This window comes from Corvus kubaryi, unplaced genomic scaffold (genome assembly GCF_017639235.1).
Source record: "Corvus kubaryi isolate FWS band 111438036 unplaced genomic scaffold, C.kubaryi_AGA036_p1.0 37361, whole genome shotgun sequence".
Taxonomy (NCBI): domain Eukaryota; kingdom Metazoa; phylum Chordata; class Aves; order Passeriformes; family Corvidae; genus Corvus; species Corvus kubaryi.
Genome location: NW_024581118.1, coordinates 3,150,532 through 3,164,106, shown reverse-complemented (window position 1 = coordinate 3,164,106; position 13,575 = coordinate 3,150,532). Strand labels below are relative to the sequence as shown.

The 13,575-nt window shown below is 40.2% G+C and overlaps 1 protein-coding gene across 6 annotated transcripts in view; it reads right to left on the bottom strand.

Moving 5' to 3' along the window:
• Positions 1-13,214, bottom strand: part of CCDC180 (coiled-coil domain containing 180) — a 28,361-nt gene extending 15,147 nt beyond the window's left edge. For 3 of the 6 annotated variants that reach the window (XM_042033896.1, XM_042033902.1, XM_042033901.1), the window contains exons 1-17: positions 12,113-12,833; positions 11,239-11,321; positions 9,914-10,023; positions 9,695-9,823; positions 9,420-9,530; positions 8,285-8,380; positions 7,892-8,055; positions 7,604-7,723; positions 6,832-6,911; positions 6,086-6,174; positions 5,480-5,596; positions 4,694-4,867; positions 3,598-3,713; positions 2,215-2,341; positions 1,726-1,789; positions 851-1,083; positions 76-293 (exon numbers count right to left, since the gene is read on the bottom strand). In XM_042033896.1, coding sequence (XP_041889830.1) covers positions 76-293; positions 851-1,083; positions 1,726-1,789; positions 2,215-2,341; positions 3,598-3,713; positions 4,694-4,867; positions 5,480-5,596; positions 6,086-6,174; positions 6,832-6,911; positions 7,604-7,723; positions 7,892-8,055; positions 8,285-8,380; positions 9,420-9,530; positions 9,695-9,823; positions 9,914-10,023; positions 11,239-11,321; positions 12,113-12,207 — 2,126 coding nt within the window. In that variant the 5' untranslated portion in view covers positions 12,208-12,833. The other 3 variants (XM_042033900.1, XM_042033897.1, XM_042033903.1) reach the window with 3 other exon arrangements.
• Positions 13,215-13,575: the final 361 nt, after the last annotated feature.

Sequence of the window (13,575 nt, the reverse complement as noted above, 5' to 3'; positions counted from 1 at the left end):
TAATGTTTCTTCTAAACAGCTGAAATTTGTCTATTACATAAGGGAAAGAAAGAACAGAAATTGTTTGCTACTCACCTTTTCTTCAGCTTGACAAACATACTTTCTGTGAGAAGTACATATTTCAGGTACATAGGAAGTGATTCTTCTTCTCTGTATTTTGTAAAATTACTCTTTGTCCTGTCAGTCTTTCCTGCCTCCTCAACTCCAAGAACAGTGGAAGTGTTTCCACTAGCAGTGGAAAGAGACTCCATGGCAATTTCAGTCCTTTCTGCCTTGCTGCTCTCGGCCACTGACTGGGAAACAGTTGGAAATCATCACATTACCTTTAAAGGTATCAGCACAGAATCAACAGTGCACGAGCTACTGGAAGAATCCTAGGGAGATTTAGAATAATGTTCTCATTCTCAATTTGGACATTTACACAGTGCTGGCAATATTTATACATTTATATATGCCAGCAAGACATAGGCAGAGTCGACAATGTTTTAAAAGGTTTTTGTTATGGTAATAAATTTGTAGAAACTGAAAACCTAAAACTTAGGTACAAATACAGCTTCAATCATTCACCATGGGCTGAGAACACTGTGATGAAAGACAGATGAAAAAAAAAATCTATGCAAAGGGTTTCTACAAGGTTAAAAGTAGATCAAAAAGAATGGTTGTGAACTGTTTTATACACACTATTTCCCCATAAAAGGATCTAGAGCCCTTTGTAAGGATCTGGTGTGCTTTGTAAGCAAGACTAAGCAAAAAAGGACTTTCTACTCATTCTCAGCAAAAAGACTTCCTATTCCTCCTTATTTTGGACAAGACTGCTTTCACCTTCAAACTTACTCTCTTGCTCACTTACCTGCGTAATGCTTACTGCTTGTTCTGCATGCTCATTTTCTTTACTTTTATGAGGAATACTCTCCCCATCTTCTTCTTCCTCTGTTCCTTCAATTTCCTGTGCCAAGATCATGTGATTCTCAGTTGGATTTGGTTCTCCAGCTGGTTTTTGACAGCTGTCCCTATCTTCTGGCACCAGTGGAGAGAGATGATTGTCCTGCTCTGCTCTGGGCTGGGATGACCTTGCTTCGAGCCCTGGGGGCAATTTTGGATGCCACAGTATCAGAAAGATCTAAAGTTGTTAGAGAACGTCCACAGGAGGGACATAGAGATAGTGAAGGGTCTGGAGGAGAAGCCATACAAAGAGTGGCTGAGGGCATTTGGTCTGCTCAGCTGGAGGAGACTGAGGTCACACCTTACTGGGGGCTGCAGCTCCTCTCAAGGGCAGCAGTGGAGGGGCAGCTTTGATTTCTGCTCTCCGTGACCAGGGACAGGACCCAAGGGAATGGCTGGAGCTGACCCAGGGGAGGATTAGACTGAGTATTAGGAAAAGATTCTCCTCCCAGAGGGTGTTGGGGCACTGACCGGGCTCCCCAGGGAATGGCCACGGCCCCGAGGCTGCCAGAGCTCAAGAAGGGTCTGGACAACACTCCCAGGCACAGGGTGGGATTGTTGGGGTGTCCTGTGCAGGGCCAAGAGTTGGACTTTCATGATCCCTACGGGACCCTTCCAACCCAGGATACTCTAGGATTTTCCTCTCCTTCCCAATGCTCTCAGCTCGCTGCTCCACCATATGTTCAGCTCCTGAAGCCTCAACTAGTTATTTACAGTTAAAGCAGAGTTCTACTGGTTACAAGCCAAAGAAATGAAGATTGAAAAACAACCAAGCAAAAATACCTGTTTGGACTGTTGAGGTATTATTTTGATCTTGAACTGTGGCGTCTATCCGGCCTTGCAAGTTCTAAAAGCAAAACAACAACAAACACCTGCCACACCATTTTAAAATACGCATTTGCTTTCTTATAAGAAATCCATATCCCTTCTCAAAATGTATCTATTTCACTAAGATACAAGTCTTTAATAGATCACTTACTATCTCAAGAACCTGTAACACTCAAACTGATTACTGTAAGTCTGTTACCTTGTAGTTTTCTGTTCAAAAGGCAAATGAATTTGCTAAAATGCCATTTGTAACAAGGACAGAGAGAAAAGTGTGGGATTGAGAAATGTTTTTGTTTCCCTCTGCTATCTCCACCAAAAGCACTTTATTCAATGGCTGAAACAATACTTTATATAATCTGAATTTTAAAGGTAATGTAAATTTTCTCTAACACAAAAAATTAATACACCACTAAGATTTTAAACAAGGAGAAATTTTCTTTTTACCTGTTTGAAGATTTCCTTCACACTAAAATGCTGGGTGATGGATATAGTGTAAGAAGTCAATTCCCCCCAAATAGCTTTTGGGTAAGCCATTACTTCATCCATTAAAATTTGCTTGAGTGTCTCATTCCTGTCAAATTTAAGGTCACTGTTTAGGAGACTCAAGTATGTATAGAAATAAAATGAAGTATGACTACAGTGCTTTAAAATCTAAATCTAACTTTCTGATCAATCTCATAAAACCTTTAGGCTAAACATTGCCATTCATCTGTTTATACTGAATACAATCACATCCTGGCTTGTTAGAGATTAGAGCATTACAAATAAATAAATGCACAAAAGTTAAGAAATATTTACAATAAAGCCTTTTACATCCTTCCTTTTGGATGGGGAACCATTCAGACACTCTGCTTACATAAGAGAGGTCAATTTACTGTCTTCCATGTTAATTCTGCACTGTGCTCAGCTGTGACTGAGCCTTTCTGGTTTATTTTCCTTTTACTTGAAAATAAAAACTAACAGTTCAAGCTGAGTCTTGATTCAAGAAAAATCAATGTTCACACTTGTTTTCATTTACATTTACATGTGCTGTGTCTCCTAAACAAAGATAATTATGGGGAATTTATGTATGTGTTCAGATAGGTTACATTCTGTCTCTGCAACCTGGCATTGTATTTTCACTCAGTCTGTTACCTCTGGCTTTTTTTGAATTGTTTGAATGAGTATTAAGAGTACCAAAGCCACAGCTCTAACCACAATCCCACTGTGAGGCGTTTAAGGTGTGTGCATCTGCTCCTCAGGTCCATATTGCTCTTCTAATGTGCCTCTGATCTAATAGACAGAAAAAACCTCCTGGGTATGAGAACAGACCTGCTTCCTCTCGGGCTTCACACCTGCTGCTAAGATCTTCAGCAAGGAGAGCAGTATTGTACTAATTTTTATATGGTTTTTAAAGTTACAAATGCCTAATTGTGAGAAGGGCAACAGAGAGCTTACCAAAATAAACACTTTGGCTATCTCAAAGATCTTAGTCCTTGCAACTTTGAATGAGATCAAATCTGAGTGCAGAGGTGATGGTGCAGACCAACCTCTGATCCCTGTGATTCAACTACTACTTTTACCTTCTGAATAAGGCATGGATGTAATGGTATGCACAGGAATCCTGATGAGGTTTTTGAATGATAGCAGTCTTCCTTTGTCCTATTCCTAAACTGTGGGTATTATCTGCCTTAACCTCATTCAGTAAGTACATTATTTTACATTCTTACATGAAGTAAAAAGAAGGCTTTTTCCACACCTTCACACAATAGCATAAACAAGGCCTAAGTAGTACAACCAATGTTAAAATATGCTTTATTTTTTAAGTTTACAACACAAAATTCATACCTAGTTCTAATTTCATTTAAAGAAAAAAGGGCATTCTCCAAATATTCCTCCAGCTCTTCTTCACAGCTCGCCATTTTCATTTTTTCCAGAATTATATCCAGATCATCTTTCATCGTCTAAAGCCACATAAAAAAGCCAGTAAAAATGGTTTAGTATCTACTAAAACCTCCATAAATATTTAGGATTCAAGTAATTTAATTATGTACATATATGTTACACCAAGAAGAGGAGCTACCTTAGCAAAACTCATCACCTAGGAAGATCTTCCTAGATAACGAACATCTCTGACATTGCCACCCCAAGGTGGTTGTAGTAACTATGAGAACTTGACATCCAACCAGACTCTACACCTCACAAGATCTCATAATAGCAACTTGCAGCCACTTTATACAGGAAGTAACAGTGATCTTTATCACTGTTGCTGTATCAAGAGTAAGACAGGACTGTCCATTCAGTGTGAATCAAGCAGTTAGCAAAAATGCACCTGACAGAATGAAACTGAAAAGTAGAAATTCCAATATAAAAGAGATTACGTTTTTAATTTTATAGCAGCTATATTTGATGCCATGAAGATTTTTGCCTTTTCTTTTATACCCCTGTTATACCTTTTTACAACTTCTGTATTCTTAGTGCTCTTTGCCTACTTTCTTGGACTTGTTTGTTCAGCTGGGAGACTCAACATTTTAGAAGCTTCGTAGCCAGGGATCAGTGTGCCCCAGACCCCAAGGTCCTCTCCAGAACACATTCTGTAAACTAAGATAGAACCATCCAGGGGAAGGCTCCTTGGGGAGGGGGGCTCATTCGAGCCTCTCACTGGGGAATCTTTGATAGATATGTCAATTAGTAAGACCTATAATGTTAGACCAGATCTTTGGGGTGGATTATTTTGGTGTGCATGTAGGTGCATTCAACCTAGACATAGTGCACCTAAGGATCCTTAAAATAAATACCAAGGTAAAATCCCTTTTCCCTTCTAACCGTGCTTGACTCTTGGATTTTAAGACCACGAAAGGCATCATATTGAATTCCAGATGGTTCTTTGCTTTAAGAAGTCCTTTCTTTACATTATACCACATCCTCGCTTTTATGTTTATACCTGTATTATGTCATCCTGTTCCCATCTGTATTCATCTACTTTCTTCTGAAGCACATCTTCCTGCTGGGACAGTTGGAGTTGATGGACATCCCAGAGACCCACAGCCTCCTCAACATAGCTGTACAAGCCTTGACAATGCTGCTCGTGCTGTTTAGCCATCTCCTTAAAATCACTCTAAAGAAAAACATTCAAGTGAACAAGTTATTTTTAAACTGCTGGAAGGTGAAATGAATGAGGAAGAGGATACGTAACATGATAAAAGGCTGCCTGGAATTACACGACCAGTATTCAACATAGCGTCTTCTATCTGGAGAGTTAAAAAAAAAAAAAAATCCAAGTAAACTGAGTAAGAATGTGGATTTTTATTCTACAAGTGAGAGTTACCAAAACTTCTGTTTATTCTGGCACTGTAAAGCACAGAATCACATTCTGCAATCTATCACTTTAGGAACAACTGCCCAGTCATTCTTATGCATAGAATCACAAAAGATCAGATTGGAAGAAATTTGGGATTGGGCCATATGTTATTCATCTCTATCACATATATTTCAGATATAAACAATAATAAAAATGCAATATATTCATATTACGAATAACAAACACAGTAATTATGAACTCTTCTGTGTGAATCACACCAAACATCGTTTCTTTGTAGTGTTCAGTCACACTGTGGATGTCTTTCCAATGTGACATCAATAGCCTACAATGCAGAAGGCGTTGCATGTGAGAGCACAGGAAAAACACACTAATCCCAGGGAGTGATGGAAGTAAATGGAATAAACATACACCCATGTGCTCCAGTTCTTCTTCAAACCTGTGTTTTAGTTTCTCAGTCATCTGAAGCATGTCGCAATACACAATTTCAACAACTCCTGGGCAAATGTTCATATCCAACAAGCTCATCTAAATGAAAGAACAATGAATTATTGACATGCATATAACAAATACTGCCTGGCTTTCAGAGAGCATGGCTAAACTTAGTGTTTCTTCTCTTGTGATGGACAGAGAAAGATTCAGCCTCCTAGACCCCACATTCTGTTAGTAAACAATACAATTCCATTGGATACTAAGGGAGAAATTGAGGCAGAGAGGTAGAATTTCTTTCCCAAGATACGACAGATTTAGCACAAAGGCTGAGGGTCCTTGCATCCTCCACGTAAATGTAAGACAGCACTCCCTTCATTCCCAGCATTTGTTATGGCTTTTACACAGTTCAAGTACAAATACCAAACACTACTGTGAAACCAAATGCATGGTTATTTTTTTAACAGAGTATGACAGAGGTTAAAAAGTAATTTCACTTGTTATCTCAATGTTTGGTGGATCCTCAGACACATTTTACTGTAACGACAATTGTACCATGGCTACCACACCCAAAGCTGTGACACTCACCTTGCAGATCTGCACTTTTTCCTCACATTTGCCCTGCACCAGCTCACACTGGACACGCATTTTCTCCACGCACTCTGCATTACGGGTGTCTGAATGACACGGAACAGACCACAGTCAAGATTCCCATATTTCACAGTCACAGATTCCCGTATTATCTCAGCACAGGGAACAGATGCCAGCAGTGTCTGCACACCTGTGTGACACCACCATGGAATCAAGTAAGATGTTTTAATACAAAGCTGTTTATCATTATGCTTAAAAGTAGCAAGTCATTTACAATTGCTACCAACTTCTTTGCTACCATACAGGCTACAGACATCACAACAGGATGTGCTCTGCAGCAAGAGAAGGCAGACACACACAGGGAAGGCACACTACAGGATAAAGAGAAAGGAAGTATCTCCAGTGCTTCCCATCTTCTTCTCCAAGAGTTAAAATTGAGTATTTTTGTGTGATTGAGAACTGATTCATGTCAAAATTAACCCTCTATTTCCCCCAGGTTAATTCTAAGCAAGCCAGTTCCTGCTGGATCTCACCATGCACAAGTGTTTGTACTGGCCAAAGGAAAGTGATGTCACAGGCAGCTTCTTTGGGTCCCACTGCAACCTCAAAGCAACTGAGAAGGTATGAGGGAACACACAGAACAAAGAAGAGAGCAAACATGCACTTTCAAAGCAACTTTCTGCCTCATCGTTACCTGGAAAGAAGAAAGTATTGCTTGAATTCCAGACTGTTTCCCAACTTACCTATAATTTTGTTTAAATTCTCCAGAGTTTTGTACCATTCATTTATCTCAGATTTTGTATGTGTTGGAGGCAACAAGGTGCTATCAAAGTAGGAAAAAAGAGTCAGGTATTTTAAAATACAAATCAGTCAGTACTTAAAATATAAAATTATGCCTCAGAGTAACCATACTACTGTGCTTTATTTTATTTAAAGCCATCTCAGCAACGAAAATAAACCAAAGAGTCTGTTGTTGTTCGAGGCCAACTGTTTACTGCCCAACAAGCAACTAACTGTAATCTACCTTGTTCCTACATCCATTTTAAAAATCTCCCTGTAAATATTGTAATGCATTGCACTCAAAAATGCTTCTTGTTTGCAGGGTGGATATTCAAATACAGCAGTGTTAGATTTCTATCCAGACTCCTCTCTTAAGTTATTAGACAAATGAAGTCCCATGGAGAAACAATGCTTTGACAAAAGCACCAACTTCTAGTTCTCCACCCATCTTTGTCTGCCCATTTCTACCATGTTTCAAATGTCAGTAAGAATTACTTTTGCATTCCTGCATTTTTAGCCCTCAATCACCACCTATTTAGTGTAGCTGGTGCAGTGAAAATCAATAATGCATTTTTTCCATTAAAAAGAGCGGTACAAAAATAGGTTTAGACCCTGCCTTAGTGCTGAATTTAACAACCACACGCTGACAGGAAGCAAAGTGCAGTTTGTAGCCAAGTCCCTCATTAACTCCAGGAAGAATTGTTTTCCTTTATGCTATACCCTCTTTTGCCATACCCAGTGTGCTGCAAAACCCTCAGTCTCTGTTCACTAAGTACAATCTGCTCCTTTATCATATTTTCCATTTCCGTTTTCACAGTTGGGGGATTCTGTATTTCTTCACTTGCCATAAATTCTCTGCAGGATGGAAGAAGAATATGTATAATGGACACATGATACATGTGATATCATACATGATATGTATAAGGACAAAATGATAAAGTATTACTGTTTATAGAAACCCCAAGTGAACACTAGTCACTTTGTGTTATTCACTCTCCAAAATAAGACTGCAAAATTTCTGACCTGAAACTCTGAACTACACGGTTTTTTTGGATGAGCTTCCAGTCCTTGACTCTCTCTTGCCATTTTAGTTGATGCAATTTTTCTTTCTCGAGCTCTGATTTCATTAGATTAAAGAGCAGCTTGGCAGTTGCCCTCTCATTACGCAACAGTGCTCTGTTTATAGTCTGTGTATTAAAAAATAAAACCAGGAGTAGAAGCAGCATACAACATGCAAAAAAAAAAAAGTGTCTTCTATGGAAAATGAGGGAGAAAAGAACACAAATGATAAAGAATACCCTGAAAAGTAGAAATCTCTTCCGTATTTGGTAGGTAGAAAAAACAAATTTCAGTGGGGAAAAACAGACATTCTAGGAATATTCAGTCTGCTATCTTGCCCCAGGTAAAAACATTTACCATGGCCTTATCGTTAATGAGCTTGTGAACATCAGCTGCCAAGAAGAAGGAAATTTCCTCCAGCTGCACGGTATACTTGGACAGTACATCTGCTATCTGTGCAATAAAAGAATAAAGAAAAGCAACAACAAAAAGTGTAACTCAAATATCAGTTTCCCAAGTTAAAAAACTACATGAACAGGACAATTTTTCCATTACAATGAATTCAATTGGATGATACACAGATTGAGAAGTAAATTTTAGAATATTAATCTTAGTTACCTTAAAGACTGATTTTTCTCAGTAATTCATAAAAATAGTAACTAAAACATTCCTCTTTGTTACTACTCAACAGATTTCTCTTTGATATCTGTGATAATTGAGTGCTCTGCAGATGGGCTGCAATATGAATTTAAAAATCAAACCAACTTCCTTTTAAGTATCTGAAGGGAATCCACCAGTGCCTGTTTTAAGTGAACACAAAATTAAAGTAAATGTGGTCATCTCTGACATTTTTTGTAGCTAATCCAACAGAAAGGTTACTGGTGATACTCGGGGACCTACTCATCATGCCTGCATTACAAAGAGAGGAGAAACTGGCACCGGTAGAACAAACAGCTTTTGTTTGCCTGCAAGGACAGTGCAGCAAGCTCTTCCATGGTCTATCCATTTTTTTTATCCAAACATTTCCTGTGATGTCCACTGACTCTTATAGCTTAGGCTGAAGACTACAAAACTGCAAGACGTCTGCTTCTGACACCCAGCCAACCCAAACTAAAATTGAGCTAGGTCATGCCTGTGCTCCTTCTCAGCTGCAGAATAGGTACATCCCCCAAAAACTAACAGACCAGATGAAAGTTTGACCTACACAACCCTCCACGAAAAGAAAAGCAGCTCACATATTCCTTGCACCTTTAGTATAGATAATTGTGAAAGAAAGAAACACCTTAAAACTAGGAAAAAAGTATCTTCTCCTGATTATGTGGGCATAAAATGAGTGAATAGTTATTGGTGAAAAGAAAGCAATCACCACACAACAGAACTACTGGCAGACCTCTGACTCCTGTGGAAACAAGCTACTCTTTGCTCTGCATCCAGCATTATCAGCAAATAATAATCTTATGCTTAAATAACAGTTATTAAGACTTCAGCTCACTTTAACGGCTCGACTCCTTTCGATCTCCTTTAGGGATTCGTCCACTGCCCTAACCCACTTCTTTCTGTTTGAGGATTCCTGGTGGATCATATTCCACAGTTCTTCCAAACCCTGCAATAAAAATCCTACTTTAAATCTCTGAAAAGTGAATATTAAAAAACAAAAATTAAAAAAGGAAAAAAACAACAACTTAGGACTCCAGTGAGACATAAGAAGATGTTATACAGAGCAGGTACAAGTAACTGAAGCTGAGCCAATGCTCTGAGCTGCCTTACTTCAAAAGAGAAACCTTCCAGAGCCATGTCAGACGCAATCTTTTCAAACAGAAGTTTACTCTTTTTATCTGATTCCATCACTTTTAGCTGAAGGAATTCCTGAAGCTTCAAAACAGAGGCTTCCTTCTCCTAAAACGGGAGGTCAGTGTGATCATTTAATTATTGGGCCCTGACTTTAGAAGAGCACTCTAGACTCTGGATTAAAAAATCCTGCCTTACCCTGCCAATGCAGTCCAGCTCCTGCTGCATTTCGGCCACTGCTCGATCGTGACGCTTTTGCCGCCGTTCTGCCAGGTACTTCCATGGATTGCTGCCTGTTTCCTCAGGAACTGCCAAGAAAGAAATGAGGATTCTGTAGCCTGGAACTGTTGCTGCAGAACATGGGATGCATGAATAATAAATCCCTAAATCTACACTATGACTGCTGCAGTTTTTGTGCAACAGTGTGCAACATCTTTCCATTGGAAGTGCAATCTTAGCAAATGGAGGTTAAAAATACTGGAGCGTGTTTTAAAATTTCCTTTATTTACTTCTGATTTTCAGGAGGATAATAGCATGGAACTATCAACTAAGCTCAGGCATGATGTAAAAAAATTGCATCATTTCAGGAACGAGATCTGCTTACATCAGAACTGGAATTTATTATCTAAACATAACCTGTGATTCACAGTTTCACAACTGGGTTTTTTTTCTATTACAAGACTCTTCATCTTCAAAATTACCTACAAATCATCAAAAATGTGTCAGGCCATTTCTGAGCTTGATTTTTGCCGGCAAGAGAAAGAGTGCCATGTGGTTGTAACCACACTGTGTATCCTACTCCCCTCTACATGCGTTCATTTTGTGATGAACTCTTAATGATGGGTTGTTTTCAGTGCACACCCGACCCCCCAGGATACAATCTGGGTGATACAATGAGAAGAGGCAAACCCTGCAAGTGTCTCTTTATCTTTACAATGACTCAGCCGGGGAAGCAGCAGCACCACCCATCCTGAGAGGGTCATCTCTGCTGATGGGCTATAATGAACTGAATATGCACTAGCAGAACAGGCAGCTGCAACAACTATCAAGGACTCCAAAAATACTCAATAACTCATGGGATTACATCATTCCATGGTGAAACTCCCTGCCCTGGGGGATGTACCACCTGACCCCTACCTTATACAATCTGGGCACTCTGGGGACTTGGGACACCACTGGACATCCAGAGGAGGACCTGAACTTCCACAAGACCACTGCTTTTGACAGGACTGCAACCACTGCTTAATCGGACTGTGCCACTACCCTGACCAACAGGGTGCCAGACTGTCCTTTGTGGTTTTAAACCAGGTTTTCTGTATCATTGCATTTATTGTAATCTTTCTATTAAATTGTAACTGCGATCTGAAATCTCTCGCGAGGTATTTGTGTGGGGTTAATTTCTCCCACTGGTTTACTTTCAAACCAGCACAACTTTATCCCTTGTTCAGCTGAAACCGTTACATGTACCACGTCTCCTACAAGTGCAAATTAAAATGGATGGCATTAAGGGAAACCAGTTTTACCAACGACATCAGGTAGGCCTCTGACTTTCTCAGCTGAACTTGAATCTACATTTCCCCATGCCTTTGGAAGAGTTGTAGGTGGTCTGAAACAGAAAGAGGATAAACCTTCAGTTTGTACTAAATGCACTAGAAGAGGGACTAACATAATAGTATAGCTCACTTTAATTGGCAAAATGGAACATTAAAGTGAACGTAAGTATCATTCTAACTTTAAATAATATAATTCAAAGAATCAATGTTGCTTCTTCTGAGACTAACTGAAGCCTGAGTAGATCCCAACCTCTGTTATGATGGCATTATACATGCTAGATCTAGTACATGTAAACTACAAAGACATATGTAATAGCTCTAAAAGGTAAAAAAACCCCTATGAATGCTGAAGCAGACACTAGCAAGAAATGTGGAAATAGCCTTTATCTGCCCAATGCTTTTCCCAACAGCTTGGGCACTGCGTTTCCCCAGTGAGAATCCATGCATCAGCAGCCAGCTTAGGGTGAAAAAGAATGGATGCACTAACTTTGTTTTTATTCACTACATAATCTTACTGCATCATCATGTAAACCATTTACTTTGAAATATAGCCTAAAAAAAATGTGTTAGACTGGGTGTATATCTAGATTGCTATGAGCAAAGACAACTTCTTTTTAAAAGGAAAGCCAAACGATATGCCTGCCATTGCAAATATTCCTCTGTTAGCCTGCACTTCAACAGGCAGCAGTTCATTATACTAAATTTACATTTGGCAAGGAGACAGTTACAAGCTGTTAGTGCTATGACCAAGAATTCAGGACTTTCTAATTTCCAGTGAAAACGTGTCCATTTCATACCTTTAGTCATGAACATATAATTGGGGTTTTATGCTTCTGTTCTCTACCTGTCTGACTGTGGCTTTTTTGTGAAGTCACTGATGGGTGTTTTTCCAACACACTTCTGCTGATTACACGGTAATGGCATGGCATCAGCAGACATTTCCCAATGCCTATTTAAAGTGCGGCTTTTACTCTTCTTAGAGGACCTTGTCTTCTTCTTTCCTTCATCCAAAAGGTGTGCTAAGTGAGCCTTCAAGGAACCATAATCACAGTTATTAGAATTCCTTCAAACCTATTGAATGGAGAACAGCAACAAAATAATTAATAAAAATAGCAGGGGAAAGACAACAGAAAAGAAAGGTAAAATAATAAACCCTACATGCTGCATGCAGAACCATTTTCATCTAAGGCTATTTTCAAAATGAGAAAAAAGAAGGATTCTTTTTTCCTCAGAGAGGAAAAGAGGAGTGACTGGATTGTGCTGCCTCGCTCACAGTTACCAGAAAAGTCAACAGCAGAGTGAGAAATGCCTGAATCTGGCTAGCTATGCCTCTAAATGTTTTCCTGATGTGTTATGATTCTGCCTTCAGTTAATATAACCTGATATACAACAAAGAGATGGGAACACATGAAGATGCATTGGAGAGCATATGCTGGAGATAACACATTCATTTTCTACCAAAACAAACCAAAACCAGAAATGTTGAAAATGACCTGAGGTCACTTCAACAGCCAGCAAACTGACTAACACAACCAGCTCCTTTGGCTTTTACTCAATCCTTTGCTTTTTTTACCTTGGCCTTGACAATCTGTTTACAGCCTTCCTCTCTGCGAACATGTCACGCACGTCCTATTGAGAACAACACATGGCTCATCGCAGCTGACTGCCAGGCCTGCTTCCAGAAGAACTGGCAACTACAAGCTGGGAGCCAAGAGGAGATACAACATTTCAGCTGGAAAAGGGCCTTCCTTGAATCACAGAATCCCAGAATGGTCTGGGTTGGAAGGAACCTTAAAGATAAATCATCTTCTTCCAACCTCCTGACATGGCCAGGGACACCTTTCACTAGGCCAGCTCGCTCCAAGCCCCTTCACACCTGGCCTTGGACACCTCCAGGGATGGGGCAGACACAGCCTCTCTGAGCAACCTGTGCCAAGGTCTCAGCACCCACATAGGGAAGAATTTTTTTTCCAATATCCCATCTAACCCTGCCCTCTGTCAGTGTGAAGCCATTCCCCCTTGTCCTGACACTCCAGGCCCTTTTCCAAAGTCCCTCTCCAGCCCTCTAAGGTCTCCCTGGAGCCATCTCTTCAGAGACGCAGAGGAGCTCCAGCCTTCAAAGCACCTTCATAACCTCCCCGAGACTCCTAACGGTGAAACCCCACGCCTCCCTCTCGCCTTCCAGGACCTCCGGGTGTCGCTCCGGGTGTCGCTCCGGGTGTCCCTCCGGGTGTCCCACCGGGTGTCACTCCGGGTGTCCCTCCGGGTGTCCCACCGGGTGTCACTCCGGGTGTCACTCCGGGTGTC